Source organism: Natator depressus, chromosome 2, assembly GCF_965152275.1.
Source record: "Natator depressus isolate rNatDep1 chromosome 2, rNatDep2.hap1, whole genome shotgun sequence".
NCBI classification, from domain to species: domain Eukaryota; kingdom Metazoa; phylum Chordata; order Testudines; family Cheloniidae; genus Natator; species Natator depressus.
In genome coordinates, this window is record NC_134235.1 from 237045640 (window position 1) to 237070571 (window position 24932).

Genomic DNA, 24932 nt, shown 5'->3' on the forward strand with positions numbered 1-24932 from the left:
CTCAGGGGTGGGGGCGCTGATTCTTGCTTTGCAGAGCAGAAGCAGCGGGCGCATGAGCTCTGTGCAGGGGCCATGAATGTGACGGCGGGAGGGAGAGGCAGAGAGGGGGTGAGTGTGACAGACAGGGCGGCCGGAGGAGTGAGAATGGAGGGAAGCGGGGGAGAGAGGGAAACGCGGCGGCGGGGGCGGGGGGATCACTCCCCCGCCCCCAAGCGCTGCCCCTGCCAGCCGCACCAGCGTGTAAGGCTGGGGCGGGTCCGAGTCTGCCCTCGCCGAAAGGCCCAGCCCCGCCAGACCGGACCTCGGTCGCAGTAAGAGCCGCCCGAGCAGCTGGGGGCCGCTGTGGGGAGCCCGGGGCTGCCTGGGGTGCTCTTCCCGCAACTTGGCGGGTCGGGGGCGGGGCCTGGGGGGAAGAGGCGGGGCGGGGCCAAGGGGCGGAGCCTCGAGCGAGGTTCGGCGCGGGTGCGCCGCGGCGCGACAGGAAGGCAGCAGCAGATTGGACAGGCGCGGTCCCCGCACGAGCTGCCTGCCCCCGGCCGCTCTGTTCCCTTCCAGGGCAGCCGCCGCCGCGGGAGGAGGGGCTACAGCCCTGCGCCTGGGGCTTCCCCTCTCTCGAGGCGCAGCAGCGCCCCAGCTGGGCGCACCCCGGGAGCGGGCGGCGCCGCTGCGCGCGCCCCGTGTCTCCCTTCCCAGCCCGGCGGGCAGGTGTTGCCGCCACCCGCTTGAACCGGAACCGTTTTTGCAAAGGCAGCCTGGGAGGCTGCGGTGCCGCCGCCGCCGCGTGCGCCGGGGGAGAGGATCCAGCGCGCTCCTGGGGAGGCGGAGGCGGAGCGCGGCCGCTCGGCCGCTGGCAGTGGGGCTGTGCATGCCCCAGGCTTAGCCGGCCGGTGCCCTGCCTGCCAGGGCAGGATGATTTAGCTGCTGCGCCCTCCGCTCGGCTGGGCGTGCTCGGGGCACGGCTTCTTGGATGAGCCGCCGCGGGGATCAGCCGGGGAGCGCGGCTGGAGGGAGCAGCCGCCACCGCCTCTTCCTCTGCTGCTGCTTGTTTTCTCCGCTGCTGCCCATGGCTTCTCGCCCCCGCCAGTGACGGGCTCCCCCTGCATCCTCCCGCGCCTGGCCCGGCGGCGAAGGAAGATGGGGAACACCACCTCCTGCTGCGTCTCCTCCAGCCCCAAGCTACGCAGGAATGCCCACTCCCGGCTGGAGTCCTACCGCCCGGAGCCCGAGCTGAGCCGCGAGGACACGGGCTGCAACCTGCAGCACATCAGCGACCGGGAGAACATAGACGGTAAGAGAGGTGTGGGGGCTGCTGGGCTGGGGAGCTCCCGGCAGGTAGGGCAGCCGGGGAAGTCCCCCCACAGCGCCGCTGGGCTGGGGAAATCCCCTCTATCTCCAGCCACAGGGGCAGCCCCCAGGGAAATGTATCTCCCACAAGCACAGGAATTGCCAAGTGGGGGACACTCTGCTGTCCTGCTCAAGGGGGGAAACATGGAAACCCCCAGCCCTCCCTCTCCCCCCCCCCCCCAAACACCTTGGGAGCTCCCATCGCCTCTTCCTTGCCTCTCAGTGTTTACTCACTTCTGTCCCACGAGGGAATCTCTTCTCTCCCCTCCTCTTCCAGTTTTTTTCCTGGGTCTTTTGGTGATTGCAGAATATATAGTGAGACAGAGGGTTTGTTTGGGCTTTATGCCTCCATCCACAACTTCGAGGTCTTTGGGTGCCCCATACTTGTATAGCACAATGCAGCATTATTGACCCCATACTAATATGTCATGATGTAACTCTATTTGTGTGGATTCCACCTGTGCAAGTATGTGGTACACAGTGTTAGGATCCTTGCGTGGATTCTTGCCATGTACATTGCTATGGCATTATTTATCTGCCCTTTCTTCTGATTTGAGGCCTTTATAGTTCTCCCACCTTAGCAGTGAATGAAAGCCTGGAGTGCTATTTACCCCAGACCATACTTTCAAGATCTTTGTATTTGCCCCCTCACCCAGCGTGGACTGATGTGACACTGTTTACACTGGTCCACAGCTTCCAGACCCAATCCATTCAACTGTTTGAATTTCACAAGTGAATTTTGGCCCACCCAAATTTCCTGAACAAAGATGGTCCGTGGACTCAACTGGTCATCTGTTGCTATGTGTATGCCAAAGCCAATCCTGGTTGGGGGATAAAACATAAAGGAAAAACCCAGATAGTTATGGAAGTGGGAGGAATTTATCTTGTAACAACCTTCAGTTCCAGTGACTTATTTCCTTCCATTATACTGATGATGAGGCATTGGTAAAATGGAGTGATGAGTATTCTCTTTCTACAGTAATATTGGAAAAACTTTATTCTCATTGACTTAATAATGACTAATATCTTTTTGTGTGCTCTGGTTAATTAGAACCTGGCCTATTCTTAGGTGTGATTTTAATGTTTAAGTATAAACTAGTTTCTGATTAGCTGAAATAGTTCTAAAACGTAAGTGGTAAAACATCAGCTTTCTCATAGTTAGACGTGAATTGCCTTTGGTAGAAAGCCAAAAAAAGTCACATTGGCATATGCTTAATTTTTTTCCAACATTTTTTCATAGATTGTGATCAATTGCAAACTTTGTTTTAAACCAGTTCTCACCATTGGCTAAAATTTAGCTCTTAATAATAATTTTACCTCATATTACGATTATTTCTTTTAATTAAGTTACATTCTGGAATTGTGACTTGTCTTTAAGACATTTTTGTTTCCACAATAGAAAAATTGGACTGTGTTTAAAAAAAAAAAAAAAAAAGCATAATAGTCAGGTTTGAGAAAATTGGGGAAGATTTCCGAGCCAGTTGTTGACCTGTGAATGACTGATTCTTGTAACACCAGTGTTGTCCAGGTTGGCAGTGAACACCATTTTGCATGATGGTATGGATAATATCTAGTCATGTTTCACATCAGTAGGAACAGGTCTTGCTCTATAGTTTTAAGTGAGAGGTTTGAGTTTTTTTGGGGGGGTGGGGAGTTGTTCTTTAATGTGGTGACACTACAGAAAATTCTAAATGTCTTTCTTTGTAAACTTACTTTTTGCCAAGAATTCTCTTCATGGTTTGGTAGACCAGCAGTGCTCAACCTTTCTAGACTACTGTACCCCTTTGAAGCGTCTGATTTGTCTTGTATACCACAAGTTTCACCTCACTTAAAATATGCTTTCTCACAAAATTAGACCTAAAAATACACGTGTCACAGCACACTATTAATGAAAAATTGCTCTTTTTAACTTTTACCATATAATTATAAAATAAATCAGTTGGTATATAGATATTGTACTTACATTTCAGTGAATAGTATATAGAGCAGTATAAACAAGTTGTATGAAATTTTAATTTGTACTGACTTTGCAAATGCTTTTTATGTAGCCTGTTGTAAAACTAGGCAAATAAATAGATGAGTTGATGTACCCCCTGAAAGACCTCTGCGTATCCCCAAGGGTACACATACCCCTGCTTGAGAACCAATGGGTTAGACCAATTTTCAGATCAGTAACAGTACTCCATGAATGGAAGCACTGATGGGACATGTGTGCATGTTGTCTCTGTCCTAATAAATTCTTGTCAGTTAAAGGACCCTGTGCTTTACCAGTGGAACATAGAAAATAAATACTATCTATCTCTGTTTCATCAGGCTCAGCACTGTGGCAAATGAAGTTAAGTTCTCAGGTGGGGGAGTTGCCTTCAACTCTAAGAGCATATAACAAATTTTGCGGTTTGTCTCCCTTGCCTTGCTGTTTGCTCAAATCTTGCTCCTCCCTATGATACTGATTAGGTATAGGGTCAGAGGCATCATTGAGGAGACTGATGAATAATGAGTGAGTGTTTCTTCGTTGAACACAATTGGGGATACTATGGATAAAACTAATTTGAAATACTTTTCCATATCTGTTGTGTTGCAGTCAGATCCACTGGAAGTCTTTGGTCAAAGACGATAGACTGATTACAAAATGTAATAAGACTTCTTTTTCTGGAATCTTATTTCCTGAGACTGGGTACATTTTTGTTTTCAGATTGCTTGAAACTATATGGCAAACAGATACCTGTGGTGACACAATGGAAAAAAACAACAAATAGTGCACTGTAATAATATTTCTACTGTTTTTCAATAACTTGAAAAAATTTACATGAAACAATGAAGGAACAGTACTGTGGTCAATTCTTTGTGTGTGTGTGTGAAGAGAGAATAGAAGGTCTTGATTCTTCAAGCATCCTACAAAATATCTAAAATCCGTGAAATATTCTTGAGAGCTATTTAGCTCTTCAAGAATTGGATATTTGAAAAAAAAAAAAAAAACAAAAAAAAACTGGTGGTACCACTGTAAATAAACAGTTTGGGTACTTTGCCACTTTGTTTTTTTAACCTGTGTTTCTTGCTACCTGTTACTGCAGCGAGAGCATCACTGTCGGATACAGTATGTTTGACAGTGACGTTCAAGTTCTGGAAATGCTAATTCACTAGCACTGTTTTTTTTTCTCTCACACAAGTACTAATTATGAATTGCCCTTTCAGGAATTACACATTGTGGTGAGTAGAATGAGTTGTTGTTGTTGTTGTTGTTGTCCTCTACCTTCAAGTCTGCCTTCAGTCCTCTTGTGTTAATCAGGATTTATAGAACTCTACCTTTTAGGGTTGGGCAAAGCAACTTTTGTAAAATAAAACTACCCTAAACCTTCTCCCATCCTTAAACCAATCTTAATCTGTTACTAAGGTTTGAAAAATGTAACATCTCACCTGTCTGTCCCCTGCATCATTGCATGCTTTGGTCCAGGGCAGGACCAAAATGGAAATGCTGAAATACAGTGAGAGAACTGATTATTGTGGCATTTCCAGGCTAAGTAGAAGCTATGGATATCTTGTGAAAGAGATTCTTCTCTTATAGTTGCCAGCCTAATTTTGTTGAAGAAACTGGTTCCAGTAAATGAGCTCTTGAGAGCCTGTGCAAACAGAACCTTTTGAGGTTTGCTAGTCGTTCTGTGCTTTGCACTGAAACCATTGCAAATGCTGTCATGAAGCGAGGTACTAGTGAATTGCAATTACAGGACCTGATCATGCAGCTCTTGCAGCGGAGGGGACTCGCATTGTCTTAAATGGAAGTTCTGCCTGAGTAAGGAATGTAGGATTGGGCCTACAGATATACCTGCCTGATGCCGTGTTGTCAAAAAGCATCATTTTTGTAAGATATCAGGAACTCTTCATGTCTGTAAGTGAAGGGAATTTTGGAAACGTTTGGGAACAAACTTCTTTCAGAGACTTGCAAGTGAGAAGGCTAAACTCCTTTTCTGAATGTTTTTTCTGGGTGGTGGCCATGTGGAAATGCTTCAAGAATCACCTTTTTGATTATCAGTCAACAACACATTTTTCTGAAGAGTTGAATCCATTGAGTTTCACTGTTAATTAGACCATTATCTTCAGGCATAGACAGAGGCAGTAAGGATAACTGGTTATCTGCTTTGCTGCTATATGCTTCCCAAAAGCAAAAGAGGAATTCTAACATAGAGCTCAGAGGATGCCCACTCTTTTTAGTGACTGATTGCTCATAGAAACTTTTAAAGTATATGAAATGGTTTAACCTTTAAAATCTTGCTTCAGGAAAGTTATGACAATAGGCTAAGGCAGTGGTTCCCAAACTTGTTCCACCGCTTGTGCAGGGAAAGCCCCTGGGGGGCCGGGCTGGTTTGTTTACTGCTGCGTCTTCAGGTTCTGCCGATCGCGGCTCCCACTGGCTGCGGTTTGCTGCTCTAGGCCAGTGGGGGCCGCAGGAAGTGGCGGCCAGTATGTCTCTCGGCCCGCGCTGCTTCCAGCAGCTCCCATTGGCCTGGAGCAGCGAACTGTGGTCACTGGAAGCCGCGATTGGCCGAACCTGCAGACGCGACAGGTAAACAAACCTGCCCGGCAGGGGCTTTCCCCGCACAAGCGGCAGAACAAGTGTGGGAACCACTGAGCTAAGGACTTCTTCATGAATTTGGATGACCCATTTTTAGATCTGTTGCTCATCAAGAGACTTATCTAGCAGTATCCTGGCTACAAATATAAGAGAGAACAGTAGATCACTTAATGTGTCAATCTGGTAAATTGCTGTTATTACTTAGATGACCTTTTTTTTTTTTTTTTTTAACCCAGTCTTTTGCTAGACACTGTCCACTTTAAAATTATTGTAGTATTTGGTTATTTGTCTGATTAAGACATGTGGGCTGGATCGTGTATTCCATTTGGACATGGGGGTTCTGGATTTGAAAATTGCACAATGGACTCTGTAAGGGGCTCAGGTGTTATGGTGCTGGTGCTAGGTGCTGTTATAAAAGCTAGCTCAATAAAGGAAATTTAGATTACAGATTAGCTGTGGTCTAGACTACATTTATACATGATGTCAGCGTGTCTGTTGTCACACAGTCAGATCCACTGTTGGCTTAACTAGTGAAAGAATTGAGAGACTGCTGATCTGAAAAAGGTGGCTCCCAGACTTGATTTTCCTGGGTGGCGCAGATTTTTCCCACAGTAGGTTCTTTGTTTATTGAGCTTTGGTGGACAGAGGATAACCTCAAAGGATATATGGTATGAGACCACTGTCATAACCTGAAACCGACTGAGCTCATTGAGCAGGGGCTAATCATAACTTGCTTTTGGTATGAAATACAGTTCTTATTGTAAGAAGTTACTCTGTTCCACCCCTCCTTCCCCCCTTGCAAAATCCTTCTAATGTTGCTGGGTCACATTTTTCATTGCCAATTGCAGATCAGATAACTGCACCCTGTGTGACTACATCCATAACAAACCTATTCAACACTTTTTGTGGTGGGTTAATTTTTCTGCAGCTGGTAGACAAACTCTTGAAAAACAATCCACCATGAAAGCAGTTTATTTGTGAAAATGGGTAGTAGCCATGTGAGAACATCTGAATTAAGATTACATAGTGTGCCTCAGGTGTGCTGGACTCTGAGAATCATGAAGTTTTATATGTTGCCAAGTACAAAACTCAAGTGTAGTACGGTTTTATAATCTGTCTGGTTTACTTAATGAAGATTTACTGAATGAGAATGGTCCTTTCGGAGTGAATGGTGGATTGTATCCTGCCCTCATTTTAATTTTTCCAATCTCACTGACCTCAACAGAATTGCACAGGTATAACTGATAGCAGAATTTGGCCTGAAATGTCTACAATTTTAACTGGTTCGTACTGGGATCTAGTGACAGTGTGGGGGTGGATTCCAAATCTATACATCGAAAAGCTGAAGTCTTAAGGCAGTGATACCCCCTTCTCTGTGAATGACTATTGTGTGATTTCGGTGTCTATATTTAGGATGTCTCACGTATAATTTTGTTCCATAGAACCAGTCAACACAAAGATATACATTCATTTGTATCCAGTTGAGTGCTGATAAAATATAACAATCTTCTGAACACCCAGGGCCACGTTTCATGAAGGAATAGACCCAGACCCACAAAAGCAATTTTGCCACGGTCTTAGTTTAGTTTGGAGTGTTTAGGTACTTGATCTTGCATACCACAGACTAAACTGTTTTTAAAAGTGTAATCTTGCTCACATTAGCACCTCCCCATCTCTCATAAAAATGGGCCATATGATTTTTAATTACTGTAAGTATGACTGATCTTTTGTTTTTACATCTCTTTTGAAAAAACAGTGTAGTTTAGTACCCCAAACTCTGTGCTGGAACACTGGTTCAGTACTGGCTCAGAGACAGCTTTGTCTTTTACTGACTTTCTAACAGTATACCTTGCAGCACCTGCTGTTCTTCTTGGAGGTCGTGCATCTAGGTATCGCTGATACCTTAGCCTTTAATAAAACTACTGTGTTTGCATTCGAGCTCCTACACTGAGCTTGGCTCCTATATTGCACTTTGCTACTAATGCCAGTGTTGATGCTTTCCTTGCTTTTTGTGTTGGTTTTTTTCCGCTCCCCCTCTCATCGCCTTTTTCCTTTCTGATCCCTCTTTGCCAAGTGACTACCAGCACCTTGTTCAAAGCCTGCCTAAAATCTCATTTCTCCTGTCATTTGCAGGAAGTGTGTTAATTCACACTGTGTAAAATACAGTGCAGACCCGTTTATGCACGGATGTCGGGAGTCAAGCCGTCACGACCGCGTGATAATGGACTGCGGGTTAAGAGGGCCATGCTGAAAAAATGTCTCGTCATTCAAGCGTTTTTGCTATTAGTGTATATTACTGGCAGTTTGGCTCTATTGAGGTGATTAAACCAGCAGTTTATACCAGTTTCGTGAGTGAAATAAGCTATACTGGAAAAAGCACACATTGTTGCCGCCTGATGGTGTGAAACTGTTGAGCCCGTCTTCCAGCTAGTGGAACCTTGGGAGCAAAAGAGCAAATCATTAGTAGACCCAAGTGTGACGGGTTGGATCACAGAAACCCCCTGGGAGCTGCCACCTGATGTGCCAAGACTATTTCTGCCCCTGCTTTCCCTGCCCTAGCAGCTTAGGACTTCAGTGCCCTCCCTGGTTTGAGCCAGACCCGCTAGCCTGCTGCAAACACAGACCCAGGTCTGAACCACGTCCCCTAACCGCTGTAGGCTTAACTGAAAGTAGCTTACAGAAGTATTTTTGTCCTTGACACTCAGCTGCCCAACTCCCAATGGGGTCCAAACCCTGAATAAGTCTGTTTTACCCTTTTATAAACTCATAAATCGTTCGCCCTCGATAACACTGATAGACAGGTGTGCACAGCTGTTTGCCCCCCCGCCCAAGTATTAATACATACTCTGGGTTAATTAATAAGTAAAAAGTGATTTTATTAAATACAGAAAGTAGGATTTAAGTGGTTCCAAGTAGTAACAGACAGAACAAAGTGAATTACCAAGCAAAATAAAACAAAACTCGCGAGTCTATGTCTAATAAAACTGAATACAGGCCAAACCTCACCAGTTCCAGTAAGCTTCCTCTTACAGACTAATCTCCTTCTTGTCCGGGTCCGGCAATCACTCACACCCCCTGTAGTTACTGTCCTTTGTTCTAGTTTCTTTCAGGTATCCTTGGGGGTGGAGAGGCTATCTCCTTAGCCAGTTGAAGACAAAATGGAGGTGTCTCCCACAGGCTTAAATAGACTTTCTCTTGTGGGTGGAGATGCTCTCCTATGCAAAGTCCAGCTCCAAGATGGAGTTCTGGAGTCACCTGGGCAAGTCACATGTCCATGCATGACTCTCAGTTTTTACAGGCAGAAGCTATTGCCCACATGGTACCTTGAATGTCTTCAGGAAGACTGATTCATAGATACTAAGGTCAGAAGGGACCATTATGATCATCTAGTCTGACCTCCTGCACAATGCAGGCCACAGAATCTCGCCCACCCACTCCTGCGAAAAACCTCACCTGTGTCTGAGCTATTGAAGTCCTCAAATCATGGTTTAAAGACTTCAAGGAGCAGAGAATCCTCCAGCAAGTGACCCATGCCCCATGCTGCAGAGGAAGGCGAAAAACCTCAAGGGCCTCTTCCAATCTGCCCTGGATGAAAATTCCTTCCCGACCCCAAATATGGTGATCAGCTAAACCCTGAGCATATGGGCAAGATTCACCAGCCAGATACTACAGAAAATTCTTTCCTGGGTAACTCAGATCCCATCCCATCACAGGCCATTCGGCCTATTTACCATGAATATTTAAAGATCAATTAATTACCAAAATCATGTTATCCCATCATACCATCTCCTCCATAAACTTATCGAGTCTAATCTTAAAGCTAGATAGGTCTTTTGCCCCCACTGCTTCCCTTGGAAGGCTATTCCAAAACTTCACTCCTCTGATGGTTAGAAACCATCTAATTTCAAGTCTAAATTTCCTGGTGGCCAGTTTATATCCATTTGTTCTTGTCTCCGCATTGGTTCTGAGCTTAAATAATTCCTCTCCCTCCCTGGTATTTATCCATCTGATATATTTATAGAGAGCAATCATATCTCCCCTCAACCTTCTTTTAGTTAGGCTAAACAAGCCAAGCTCCTTGAGTCTCCTTTCATAAGACAAGTTTTCCATTCCTCGGATCATCCTAGTAGCCCTTCTCTGTACCTGTTCCAGTTTGAATTCATCCTTCTTAAACATGGGAGACCAGAACTGCACACAGTATACCAGATGAGGGCTCACCAGTGCCTTGTCTAACGGTACTAAAACCTCCTTATCCCTACTGGAAATACCTCTCCTGATGCATCCAAAGACCACATTAGCTTTTTTCACGGCGATATCACATTGGCAGCTCATAGTCATCCTATGATCAACCAATACTCCAAGGTCCTTTTCCTCCTCTGTTACGTCTAATTAATGTGTCCCCAGCTTATAACTAAAATTCTTGTTGTTAATCCCTAAATGCATAACCTTACACTTCTCACAATTAAATTTCATCCTATTACTATTACTCCAGTTTACAAGGTCATCCAGATCTTCCTGTATGATATCCCGGTCCTTCTCTAAATTGGCAGTACCTCCCAGCTTTGTATCATCCGCAAACTTTATTAGCACACTCCCACTTTTTGTGCCGAGGTCAGCAATAAAAAGATTGGTCCCAAAACTGATCCTTGAGGAACTCCACTGATAACCTCCCTCCAGCCTGACAGTTCACCTTTCAGTAGGACCCGTTGTAGTCTTCCCTTTAACCAATTCCTTATCCACCTTTCAATGTTCATATTCATCCCCATTTTTTCCAATTTAACTAATAATTCCCCATGTGGCACGGTATCAAACGCCTTACTGAAACTGAGGTAAATTAGATCCACTCCGTTTCCTTTGTCTAAAAAATCTGTTACCTTCTCAAAGAAGGAGATCAGGTTAGTTTGGTACGATCTACCTTTTGTAAAACCTTGTTGTATTTTGTCCCATTTACCATTGACTTCAATGTCCTTAACTACTTTCTCCTTCAAAATTTTTTCCAAGACCTTGCATACTACAGATGTCAAACTAACAGGCCTGGAGTTACCTGGATCACTTTTTTCCCCTTTCTTAAAAATAGAAACTATGTTAGAAATTCTTGCTAATGGGATTGCAATTTCGGGTGCCAATTCCTTTAATATTCTTATGTGGATTGGAGCATTCCAAGATGCATTGTTCCTTAAAAAGAAAAGGAGTACTTGTGGCACCTTAGAGACTAACCAATTTATTTGAGCATAAGCTTTCGTGAGCTACAGCTCACTTCATCGGATGCATACTGTGAAAATACAGAAGATGTTTTTATATACACAGACCATGAAAAAATGGGTGTTAATCACTACAAAAGGTTTTCTCTCCCCCCACCCCACTCTCCGGCTGGTAATAGCTTATGTAAAGTGATCACACTCCTTCCAATGTGTATGATGATCAAGGTGGGCCATTTCCAGCACAAATCCAGGGTTTAACAAGAACGTCTGGGGGAGGGGGGGTGTTAGGAAAACAAGGGGAAATAGGTTACCTTGCATAATGACTTAGCCCCTCCCAGTCTCTATTCAAGCCTAAGTTAATTGTATCCAATTTGCAAATGAATTCCAATTCAGCAGTCTCTCGCTGGAGTCTGGATTTGAAGTTTTTCTGTTGTAATATCGCAACTTTCATGTCTGTAATCGCGTGACCAGAGAGATTGAAGTGTTCTCCGACTGGTTTATAATGTTATAATTCTTGACGTCTGATTTGTGTCCATTTATTCTTTCACGTAGAGACTGTCCAGTTTGACCAATGTACATGGCAGAGGGACATTGCTGGCACATGATGGCATATATCACATTGGTAGATGTGCAGGTGAACGAGCCTCTGATAGTGTGGGTGATGTGATTAGGCCCTGTGATAGTGTCCCCTGAATAGATGTGTGGGCACAGTTGGCAACGGGCTTTGTTGCAAGGATAGGTTCCTGGGTTAGTGGTTCTGTTGTGTGGTATGTGGTTGCTGGTGAGTATTCGCTTCAGGTTGTTCCTTAAGTGCTTCTTGATTGGGCACTTAACTTTGCAAATTCCTTTCTCTAGGAACTGACCAAATGCTCTACTAAGGTTATTTAGAAATCAAGCCAGTACACGGTCAATATTCATAACTTTGAATACAAAAATGATACATGCATACAAATAGGATTAATAGATTCAGTAGATCATAACCTTTACATAGATATGTTACAAGGCATACGTAGCATAGAACATATTCCAGTTATATATATTCATAAGCATATTTCCATAAAGCCTTATGGGGGGCACTGTCAGACCAAGTTTGCTTCCAGTGTGGTGCTTTCCATGGTGCATTAGTATTTCAGCAAGGTGATGTATTTGATACTGTTACCGCATTGTTCTTGCGTTCATGAAATCTTTTCACAGCCTTCTGATGGATATAGAAATGCATTATGAATTATTCCTGCTTCTCTCTATGTGAAGGGAAGAATTTATTACTTTCAGCTGTTGAGAAGCAGTTGTTCGTGTTTTGCAGATCTTGCATAGGAGAAGAAAAAAAATAAAAAATGGAGATGTGCTTGATCAGAGAACCCTAAATTTCCTTGCTTGCACTCTGTCTCTAGGGAGCGTGACAGAGACTGTAAAAGTGTGTGTGTGTGTTTTTGTGTGTGGCAAGTGGTGATTTTGTGTTGGGAAAGTATGGGTTGTGGGTTTTTGTTTCTCCATTTCTGCACAGTTTAATTGTTTGTAGGGAGTAGTGATGTTGTCCTCCTCTCTCCTTTCCCAACTCTGTTCTGTTTATTGAGAGGGAAGTAAGATAACAGTGGGATCCATGTCAGATGGATCAGTACTTTGACTTTCAGAGATATGATAAATTCTATATGGCTTTTTACTTGTTCTGTGGGGAAAACTTTCCTTGCTGCAGTTGAGACTGGTGACCGTAAAAATACAAAACCTTCCTCCTAAATGAACAAGTCAATATTTATTTCCTTTACTACGGAACAATTCAGGAGATAAAGAAAATTTCCTGCTTTACCTCTCTTTGCCTTCTGCACAAAAATGATTTTTCTAATGTTCCCTGATTTCGTTAAAAATAAAAATTAGACAACTGGTACCTCTAGGTCAGAGTTTCTCAAACGGGGGAGCAAGCTGCCCGGGGGGAACATGCAATATATTTTGGGGGCATATGAGAAGCTTTAGAGGGAAAAAAACAAACATAGCAATGAATAACTAGCAAAGCTGATTCCTCCTGGTCCTCATATGGTGCTGTGCATTTTGATGGATTTATGTTAAGTTTGCATAGCATTATACAAAATCGTTGCCTTCTGTACATTAATCTGTTTGCTGTGACACAGCTGAGATACTCTGTACCTCAAAGTAGTACACTGTACCCCCCATATTGATCACTGTCATATGATTATTATATGTTTTGTACAAAGTATGCCTTGTGAGGTATCATTTTAAAAGTCTTGATCTGTTGAATCTTAATATCCTGGTGAGGTTGTATGTACTATCAATGTATGTGAAGTTATAAATTTATTGCCATATGTGATACTGAAAGATGTTGTGAGGTTGGGAGACACCCGTAGCTGGCCTTTCAGTCGGGGCAAAGGAACAACTAGCCGTGGCCAGACAGGCATTGTGGCCCATCAAGAAGAATCCACTCTCCTCGAGATTTCTGAGAGAGGGGACATACGCAATGAGGGCTGCCTGACCCACGTCACAGCAAGGATCTTTCTAACTGCTGAAAGATAGTGTAAAAGAGGGACAGTGACATCATGACAGTGAATTTCAGCCTGTCTTCTTCCCCCATCTCAAAACCTAAAAGATTGTCTGGAAGACAAAGACTTTGAACTGGGGAGATTGGTCCCAGCCTCGGAAGGGAGTTCAGCCTGTGAATTGAGAACTGTGAGCTGTCTGTAATATTTTAGAGTGAGAGACTCTTTGATCTAAATCTTTCTGTAGAATTTAGACTGTGAGGTTTATCCTTATTTCTTATGTAACCAACTCCGATCTTTGTCTGCTAGTTATAATCACTTAAAATCTATCTTTCTGTAGTTAATAAATCGCTTTGTATTTTACCTAAAACAGTGTCTTTGGTTGAAATGCTTGGGGAAACTCATCTCAGATTACACAGGCTGGTGCATGTCCACTTTCCTTTGACAAAGTGGCAAACCAACTAATGAGTTTGCACTGTCCAAGGGAGTCTTGAGCAGCATAAGATGATATATTTTGGGGTTCAAGGCTGAGGGCTTGGGTGATGTGCTGGTGCCTCTCTGTATGATTCATGGGACTCAGGGAACATTCATGCAGTTTAGCTGGGTGTGGGGCTCCACATGTTCATGGCTGAATGATCGGAGCTCCTGGAGGAGTTTTGCTGCTTGTCACCGGCATAGCATTATGTGAGAGACAGCCCAGGCTGGAGAGTGAAGGGGTCACAGAGGTCCCACAGTTCTAGGTTATACCCTGGGGATCCTGTCACAGCAGTATGCACATTTGGTTGTAAACATAGACCACATTGATTTTGCTCTTGTTACAATGGATTCTTGGCTCTGTTTGAATCAGTGCCTTAGTGAGTTTCATGTTGATTATTTTTTAAAATCGATATATGGCCCTACCAAATTCACCATCCATTCTGATCAATTTTACGGCCAGAGGGTTTTAAATTGGTCAGTTTCCATCTGAAATTTCACCGTGTTGTAATGGGATCGGGGAAGGGTGTTTGCAAAGTTTGTTGTAGGAGGGTTTCAAGATGGCCACCCTCACTTGTGTGTTGCCTTCAGAGCTGGGCTTTGAAGGCAGCACCCTCCCAGGTTCCTGTAGTTAAGAGGAGGTTCCCAGAGGTAAAGGTGGGTAGGATCTCCCCCGTTCTGCTGGGAGCGCTCCAGCCATGGGCTTCTAGCTGCTAGTCCAGGGCAGGGACAGATTAAGGCAGGGACTCCTTGCCAATTTGGGGAGCCCCCCCAGGAAAAATGGGTGCCCCAGCCCCAGAAAAAGCCCCAGGGCAGAAGCCCCATCGGGTCACCCCGATCCCCAGCAGCAGCTGCAGGGGCTGAAGCCTCGAGCTTGCACTGCCCTGAGCCCTAGCTGTAGTGGCGGGGGGTGGACGCCCCAAGCCTGGGCTGCCTCGAGCCCCAGCTGGAGCAGTGAGATGGGGCGCAGAGGCCCTGAGCCCAGGCTGCCCCAGTTGGAGCAGTGGGGGGAGGCAGAAGCCCCTGGGGAGGAAGCCCTGGACTCAGCACCCGGAGCCACAGCAGGAGCCGCGGGAGGGAGGGAGGGGGAAACAGAAGCCTGGAGCCCAGCTCCTGGGCTGCTGCAGTGCACCCTAATTTCTGCACTGCCTTTGCAGGTGGTCTGATCTCCGCACCAAGAGCGACTGTGTAGGGGAAGGGCAACTCTCGTCCTTCCCCAGCGCAGCCGGACTAGCAGCTAGGAGCCCCCAGCTCCCAGCAGCAGGGGAGATCAGATTTCATGGGGGAGGGCTGATTTCATGGTCTATCACATTTTTCACAGCAGTGAAATTAGTAGGGCCCTAGGTATACGTACTTGTGTGGCTGTGGGTGGGGGCGTAAACTGCTATAGACATGAAGAGAGGCATGATCAAATAAATTTGAGAACCACTGCTCCAGGTATGTATGCAATGTTGTTGTAGCCATGTCGGTACCAGGATATTAGAGAGACTAGATGGGAGAGGTAATATCTTTTATTGGACCAACTTCTGTTGGTGAAAGATGAGCTTACACAGAGCTCTTCTTCACGTCTGGGACACGTACTCAGTTTCACAGCTAAATACATGATGGAACAGATTTAGTATCAGTAGTTCATAAGGTTATAGATAATCGTGAGACCTCTGGGGATGATGTTTTGTTTCTGCATCTGTGGACTGCCAAGATGTTTACCTCCTAGATGTCTGTAGCGATTTGAGCACCATAAATACCTGAGATACTACCTTGGGTTGGGAATAAGAAGTTTGCTTATAATATTGTGTTCTTCTGTTAACTTAGGAAACTGATCTCAAAGTATTCATGAAACTAGCTGATTAAAGGAGGATATAACTCCAGTATTTTACTGGGACAGTTGACTAGTAAAGAAGTCCTCCCTACTGAAAGCAAAGAGAGTGGTTCAATGGACAATACAAAACTTAGCTCAGTGGAATCAAGGACTATTGCTCAGGGGAACCCACAAACTTCATTGTAGGAAAAAAGACCGTAAGGGGTCTGTTTTGGATTAGTTGACTTGAGTATTGTGGTTGACCACTGTTCAGTTTTATTTTATTTGATCATTGTTCACTCAATGAAGTAAGGTGTTTCTGTGATTTGGGAAATTATGCAAATATACTTACTCACGTCTGACTAAGTGTGAACCGTATACTTTCCTGTGTAAAGAGAGCTTGTATCAAAATAATACATGTTTAGTTAGGAATCTTGACTGTTATTGAACAAGACGGCCAATGGTATATAGACAAAACATGTCCTAAGAGAGAGACATTTAGGTAGTCCTCCAGATTCTTTACAAACATTGAATTGAACCTCACAACAACTCTGTGAGGTAGAGAAGTACTTTGCAAAAAGAAGTTAAGTGATATGTCTGAGGCTATATAGGGAATTCAGTATATGAGTGGGATTGGAACTTGCACATTTTTGGCTCCCCGTTCTGTGCTCAGACCATTAGATCGTGCCTATCTTTGTAGATTGAGTAAGGTTTTCATTAAGCAATAAAACTATTTAACCATCATTTGGTTTGAGCAACTGTGGTACTGAGGCAACTCTGTCCCTTTAAAATGAAATACAGGTTAAAGAAGTCTCATAACCCAAAATCCACACACAATCCCAGAAACAATGGTTAGTATTACATAGATCAGCAGAAGCTTCTGTTCATAGACAGATGGTTAATCTTCGTTGAACTACACTCAGTGTATTGCAGTGTTAATTCTAAAGGCTTGGCTATACTGCACCCTAAATCGGTGCTGCTGCGATTGGTGCAGCAGTGTCGATTTAGGGGGTCTGGTTAAGATGCGATGAGCTCTTGTTGACTTCAGTACTCCACTTCCCCGATAGGCAGAAAATAAGTCAGCAGGAGAGCGTCTCCCGTCATCCTAGCATGGTGTAGACATTGCGTTAGGTCGATCTGAGCTATGTCCTTGAGAGGGGTGATTTTTTTTTTCCACACCCCTGAGGGACGTAACTTACTTTGACTTAAGCAGCAGTGTAGACCAGGCCTAAGGTAGACAAAGGTTGCCTTCAGTTTTCATTCTAATACATATTTATTCTCTTGGCAGACCTGGTAGCTTGGTTGCCCTAGTCAGTAAGGGTAGACATTATTATAAATTGGTCTTATCTTCCTTTATCTTCGCTGAAGTCTCACTGACACTAAATAGTATTACATAAAAGAGAGGACACTCCCTCAGTATATAGCTGTTAAATTTAACTGCATTTTAATTTTAGAGCATGTTTGTTTTTTCTTAAATACTGTTATTAGCATGATCAAAGAAACTAAATTGGGGACTAAGAGCAATTATTGCAAGACAAGATGCCTAATACGTAAGGTCACACACTGTTCAACTCTGTACATTGGGATTTGAAACCATTTTTTCACTTTACTAGGAAGAACAATATTTCATGATGCTAACACAGTTTCAGATACAGCTGTAGACAGACTGTAGCCTTCTACAATACCCAAACTCCGTGGGGTGAGTTCAGGATGCAGTAGTAGCCTTAAGTTGAAATTCCCTGGCATGCCTTTTTTTGTACACATTTTGAATTTTTTGGTGAATATTAAATCCATGTAGCAATTAACAATAAATAGGACAATTTTCTAGCATTTTATGCTAATATAGGCTGAAGAGAAATACTAAAACACTTTTCCAACTATACAGAAACTCAAACTGTGATGAGCTTTGAATTAATTAAAAATGTTCCTTGATACATGCTCTTACTTTGTACATTTTAAGGACCCAGTTCAGATATAATATGTTATGTCTATTTCAAGGTGATTTAGCAAAGTACTTGATGAGAATAGTTCATCTACACTAAAAAAAACAAAAAACAACCCCACAGCTGTGAGTCTTATAGCCCAGGTTAGCTGACTTTGGCTCCTGGGTCTTGTGCTACTGGGCTAAAAATAACAGTGTACACACTCCAGCCTGAGTGGGAACATGTATGCTGCTATGTTTAGCTCTGTAGCATGAGCCTGAGTTAGTTGACCTGGACTCTGAGACTTGCTGCTGTGTTTTTTGCAGTGTAGACATACCCCTGAGCACTCTTGAAAGTGTGGTTTCTTCTAGTGACTCATCCTCTTAGCTCTTTCCCTTTGGATTAAATGTATTGTTAAAAAATGCAAAATAGCTCTTTTAAAAAAAAAAAAAAAATTAAACTATTAAACCTCAACATTTTATTCAAGTGACTCTGGCAAGTGGCTTTAGGATTGTTTCAGCTTAAAACAAAACATCAACAAAAAAAAATCCAGTTTCACAGGTGAACAGTGGAGTTTTACCCTCACATGTGCACATACAACAGATCATATTTCTCAGCTCTCCTGATCTCTCTTCCATTGGGTTAGTTATCATTGGCACTCCCTTCTCTGTAGCTTTTTATCGTTAATATTCCAGCTTGAAAAAAATCCACCCAAACTATTATTTTTAGCAGTCTTGGGGTTGGTGGGAGAAGGGAGTAGAAAGTTGACTGTTTTAAGCTTTTAAGTCATACTGTCTGCAGTGGAAAGTCCTCTCTTCTTTCATGGTTGGCCTTTGGGATAATCCTTATAATGTCAAACATATTGCTTTAGCAAAATATATTTACCATCCTGATACCAGCCACAGAAAGAAGTAAAATATGCAATATATGTTGGTGTTGTAACCCTTTTTCGTTTTGTTTTGTTTTTTTGCTTGTGTGTGCGCGTGTGTGTGTGTGTGTGTGTGTGTAACATTTTCAAAGGGCTGGAGGTGAGAACAAAGGGATTTCAGTAATTTAGAAGCCCTTAGAGATCTGCGACACTACAAAACCAGTATGCAGTATGAGTTTTAACCAGTTGTTTTGTGTGAAATTTTACCTTTCGCGTGAACTGGTGGTTTTTTATTTCAATACTTCAAAGGTTTTTTCACTGCAGTCACTGTAGTTTTCCCTTTCTACCCCAAGTAGCTAGTCAAATTTCAGGGCCCTAGGGATGTTCCAGTTGGAAGTAGAAATTGATGGACTGTTATTTTCTTTAATGCAATCATGTTTATTTCAAGGAATGTACAAAGTCTTTCTCCGAGTGCAGGAAAAATCAGAAACCAAAGAAATAGTTTCTTAACTTAAAGCCCCAAGCCTCTTTAGCCAACAGACCCAAAAGTGTTCTCTCTATCCCAGGGTTACATAGTGCCCACAGGCTACTGCTGGACTTTCTTGCTTTTTGACTCTTTCTTTGTTCTTGTCTCTTCCCAGTTTCTGTGTGATCCCATGCCCACCCACCTGGGCACAATGCCCAGTGGAACCCCTTGCCCACAAGGTGTTAGTTTTTGGGCATATTCTGTTAGGCCTTGTTTTAGGTGTGGCCCTTTAAGTGTTTCTCTCATTTGTTTTAAGTGAAGGGTATATTCACATATCCTCTTGAACAAGGTTTTTAATTCAGCTCACAAAATGATTTCACCCAGCTCATAACAGTACAAATTTTGCACCCCATGAAATTGTCTGCTTGGCAAAATTGAATGTTTAATTTAAAGGGACACAGTCAGGTCCCATTTAGCTGGAGATTGATACTTTTTTTTTAAAGTAAGCTTTTAAGAAACTTAGCCAGATTATTCTTAATATTCTAGTTGACAGTTATTTCTAGAATAAATACTTGAATTGCAGTGTGCAGTCCAAACGTTAAGGCATTGAGGTAGGCCATGAGAACCTGAAAGTGAACTTGAGTGTGACTAATGTATTTTTTTTTTTTTGAGAGCCTGACCTGTTCCATTACTGAGAGAAGAAATAATTAATGCTTAAATAGTAGCACTACTCTTTCAACCTTCTCTTAGAATACAATGGTCCTTAACGCACGCAGGATGCTATAGAAGGGTGTTCTGTTTAATGTATCACTTCGAAAGATACTGTTTCTGTCAGTGCAGCACCTTTCTGTCTACTGTGCTGTAGGGTTAGCAGTATAATCTTGAGACCTGGTCTGGGATGTGAAATTGATCCCTAATTCTTGTATTATCAAAAGGTAAATAGGATTGTCTGTCTGATTAACCCCCTCTGTTCATGCCTTATTTTGTATATCTCTATCCTATTTCCTTTCTAAACTCATCCCAATCTTCTCTTTCTCTTTACAAGGACATCTTTCCAAGTCTCTCATTTTTTCTCATCACCCATCTCTGGATCATATCTATTTCTGCTATACCTTTTTTGAGATACGGTGAGCAGAGCTGAACATAGTAGTCTAGGTGAGAGTGTATTACTGATATATTTGATGGCATTGCAAATTTCAATATTGTTCTGTAGTCTTATGCATCCTAACATTGTTTATATTTTAACAGCTGCTGCTCATTCCTGGTTTCTATTGCTCTTGCAGGTTTTATTGCAGGGGCAATGGTATTGATCCTTATTTTCTCAAGTCTATACAACATCAGATCAAACAGCTGTGTCTACGGTGATAAAAATTCGTATTTTTGATCTTTGGTGCCTTCTGACATGAAATAGTATTTTGTATTTTGAGCATACACTTTCTCTAGTAACATATGCATGTGAGTAATCCGCTTCGTTGCTATGCTTTAAATGGAATTTAGTTGGTTTTTTCCCTTGCTTTAAGAAGTACTGAGCTGTGTAGGCTGCTTTCCTCTTGTTAAAAAAAAAATACCAGCAGATACAGTCCATTAGTAACAATGTTAAGACCTGCAGCTCATGGAACAAATGTCTCAATTTCTGTCACTGTCATTGGTGCTCTGCAAAACTTTAATACCTCCAGCTGTAAATCTTCTCTTGCTACATATTTTTGCATTTCTCTCTTAATGTAAATGAGAAATCTCATTTCCCTGTTGGGACCCCAAACCGATCCATTTGGCAGTTACATTGCAAAACAGGTTACATTGCTGAGATGGGGAAGTTTTTTCTTTTGTCCCCTTCATCCTCCTAAAGGGAGGTAACTTACGAGTGTGTTAAAATAAGATTGTTGTGGAAAGTTGCTGAAATTGTCTGTGCTGTTGCCTATGCCTACCTGTGGTTACAATGTTCTGTTGATCTCATCATCCCTACAAGCAACTTGTTCTGTGTAATCATACTGTGCTAATCAAACACTGGGGGGGAATATCGCATACTGAGTCAGCACACCAGCCAAACTTTGATAGTATAGTCATCTGTATAGCTTGGCCTGTCTTATTTACTTGACAAAAACTAGTAGCAGTGCCTAGACTGCAAGAATGTGTGCCAACCTTCTTGGTCCCGTGTCAGTTTTAGGAATGGGTTTTTAATCTTCCTTGCATCTTGGTGAAGAGGTCAGTGCAGGTACAGCAGGAATAATTTAAGATATTCAGTGTTTGCTAACTGCATTATCTCAGTAGGAAAATGGTGCCAGGAATTTGGCGTGCAAGTCCTCAAATCAGCAATACGCACAACCGTGTACTCAAGTCCATTCCATTATACAAAACACTTAAATGCATGCTTACGTCTGAAAGCACTTCAGCCTGTGCTTAACTCTCAGCAAAGAGTGGGACTTAAGCACATTCTGAAGTGCTTTGCTGAATCAGGGCATGCGTGGGGATAATGTTGGCTAAAACCATTGTGTACTCTACATGGAGTTCTGCAAGACGCTGAGCAGGTGAGCATGTGTAACATGAAAATCGTAAGTAGTCCGAATGACCTCATTCTGCTTTTTTAATTTAGTGTTCTGTTTCATTCAATGGTCTGGTTGCAAAATTCACATTTCCTAAACTTTGTTACTGTGTTATCTATAAGAGATTGCCAGCAAATACCACTGGTATTAAAATAGCACATGATAACATTTACTTTGATGGTATTGTCTACATTTGAGGTTGTTGCAATGAAGAATGGAAGCAAGGAGAAATCTAGTTAGATTGGTCTACAAACATAAATCAGAACCTTGGTTGGTTGGTTGGTTCTCCAGAAAGATCTGTACATCAACTTGAAAGAATACAGTCATAATGTTTGTGTGCTTATAGCTGAAATTGATAAAGATCCAGGCCCTGATTCAGAAAGGCATCTTGAGTTTCAGCATGTATTTTAAGTCCCATTGAATCTTTCCCTTCTTTGAGTGATTGCACGTGTCTATTCCCCTTCAGGTATGTGCACACCTAGTATGCTGTTGTCAGAGACTTTTTCCTCAGCAGTACTCGTCAGGCCAGGGCTTGTACCCTCTGCTGCCTCATGATGGTATAAAAGACAAAGCTGCCCGATTACCCCCTTAGTTCCTCCTTACTGCCCGTAACAATTGTTGGAGCATCTTGTTTTGCCTTTACAAGCTTTCCCAATTTGTCTGTTTTGTAGCAGTTGGTACTCATTTAGCTGTAGTTTTAGTGTTAGGTAGATTTTAGCATTAAGTTTTCCTTTTAGAGTGTTATGCACTTCAGTTCCTTTGGTGGGTTCTGGTACTGGAGCATGCCTCAGTCACAAGGCTTCAAGTCTGTCATTCCCGCAAAAGACGTTGCTGGTAAGTGACTCTCATTCCAGGTGCCTGAAGTGTCTTGGAGAGTCTCAAATTTGGGATAAGTGTCAAGTTAGTAGGGACTTCAAACCAAGGACCAAAGAGGCAGGGTTGCCAGACTTAAATTTCTACTGATGCAGGCAGTTCTGCACCCTCTCTGAGCCTTCCCACTCTGAATGGCTGCCAAATACATGTGGTTCAGTCAGGAGCATTACCCCGTGTTGGCTGACGCCGGGTGCCAGTCTGCTTCCCAGGCACTGAGGAAGAAACACTTCAAGTTGCTCTTGAAGGATTCAGCATTTAGGAGAGAGAACTCCATCTGTCTGCAAGCTTGCTGACCTTTGGTGCCAGGAGGCTGAGTGCACTTGAATTCAAGGCATGCCCCAAGGAAGTCATCCACTTGGGCAGATCTGTGGACTCTGGTGCTGGCACCGGCACCCGCACCGTTGAGACTGGCCCCTGAAGTAGCACTGTTTGAGCCCAATGGTGCCGTCTGTGGTGTCCCACCAGCAGGAGGCTATCTCAGTGCCATCAACTCTAGAATCTTATGCTGTGGCATGGGACTTATTGAGTCTGTTGGTAGCAGTTTCACCAGCAGTTCAGGAGTAGTCTTGCACGGAACTTCTGACTGTGGGTAAAGCATTGCCAACCGCTATGACCCAGCATATGGTACCATGGGCAACTCCGGATCTGAGTGCTTCATCATTCAGTGCTGTACGGAGGGAAGCTGGCAGTGATCTTTTTGATGCTGTCTTCTCCGGGCTATCAGCACTGATCACCAGCACCAAAAGGAACAGTCCCCCCAGGTCAGAACGAGCTGTTGGCTCGTGTCTTTCAGTTGCATCTCATCCCTCACCGTTCCCCTCCAAGGACTTACCACTACTGGTAACCTCTGTAGGGGCCCATCTTGTCAAGCCAGTAGAGATCCATGGCCTGGAAGGAATTGGGCACTAGGGCCTTAGCCCAGTGGCTGTTTTGGAATCCTTGGGATTTCCACCTGCCTCCAGGTTGTCTCTATGCCCTCCCAACTCTGCTTCTTTGAGCAGGTAGCAAGACCCACCCCACCAGGTAGAGTTGGAGGCCGGGCTCAGTATCGAATAGGAAGGTGTTACCGCTCAATTGCCAGAGGAGTCTCCACTGTGCAGATCTTGGCTTCATACTCTTCTTCACCTGACGAGGCAGTGGTGTCAGAAGGCTTTGTGTGATAACTATAAGGCCCATCAGAACCTTTCAAAGAGGGTGGCTTCTGCCTTGAATATCCAGGTGGAAGAGGTTTGTGAGTTGTCCCACAGATGTAGTGACATTTTGGCCACCGTAGGACCATCTCAACTGGCACTTCCGATTAATGAGGCTCTTCTGGAGCCCACCAAAGTACTGTGGCCGACTGTACCTTCCCTTCCACCCACATCACAGTGGGTTAAGTACAGGCATTATGTACCCTCCCCCAGTCTGGGCTCCAATAAATCATTTTCTGGAATATCTGTAATCCATAAAACAAAAAGTCCTGGCCATCAAGGTCTATCTAGCAGTTACCTTGGCTTTCTGTCCTCCTGTAGCCAATTGGTTCATTTTATCAGTCATTTATTGTGTGATGTTATGATTAACTGTCCTGTCATATATAATCATTGTATGCTAAACAGATTTAAATTGTAGGATTATAGAAGCTTTAGATTGGATTAGATATCTAAGTAAGTCGCGCTGAAACGCTGAGGTCTGTAAAATGTCCGCTTAGCCATACTAGGCCATAGGCTTAGGAAATACTTGACATAAGTGACCAAAGAATGACCCTATGCCACAAGATAATGGGAAAAGATGTGCCAGTGGGTGGTATTGTGAAAAACTCACTGCAAGATTAATTCTTGATTACAAGACACCTGGTAGTCTCATTTTTCTAACACTTGCCCAAGTTGCAGAGTGCACTATATGCATAATTGTTAATGAGAATAAAAGGAACTACAAATAACCTATGAAAAACGGGTACCCCAATAATCTTGGGGGACAAATAAGGAAATACAAATAAGGAAGAAGAGGATGGACACTTCATTCAAATGTGTAGAGTGTAGTGTAGTCAGAATTACAAGATAAAAGAGGGCTACCAGATTGGGTAAAACAAGTTCCCTGTGGGAAAACTCCAGCAGGAACCATCCCTCTACTGATGGTCAATTGGCAAGGCAGCCATCAGACTCTAAGAAGTTTAGGATGTGAGTATGATTATACTTGTGCATAGGTCTTTATAGGATTTCTATATGTGTGGGTAATCATAACTTTAATTGTAAATTTAATAAAACTTGTAAAACAGACTAGATGTTTTACTTGTGAATGTATGGGTAGTCACTATCCTTGGTCTTTATGTGTTCCTAGAGGCTCTAAATCTAAAGCAGGTAGCAGAGGTGACTTTCAGTCTGAGCTTGAAACTTTAGCCACTAGAGCCGAACCTG

At 43.4% G+C, this 24932-nt stretch overlaps 1 protein-coding gene across 1 annotated transcript in view; it reads left to right on the forward strand.

Moving 5' to 3' along the window:
* The first annotated feature begins 774 nt into the window (after positions 1 to 774).
* CCNY (cyclin Y) overlaps positions 775 to 24932 on the forward strand; it is a 219890-nt gene continuing 195732 nt past the window's right edge. The window contains exon 1 of the mRNA XM_074946226.1: positions 775 to 1288. Coding sequence (XP_074802327.1) covers positions 1135 to 1288 — 154 coding nt within the window. The 5' untranslated portion in view covers positions 775 to 1134. The remainder of the gene's footprint in view (positions 1289 to 24932) is intronic.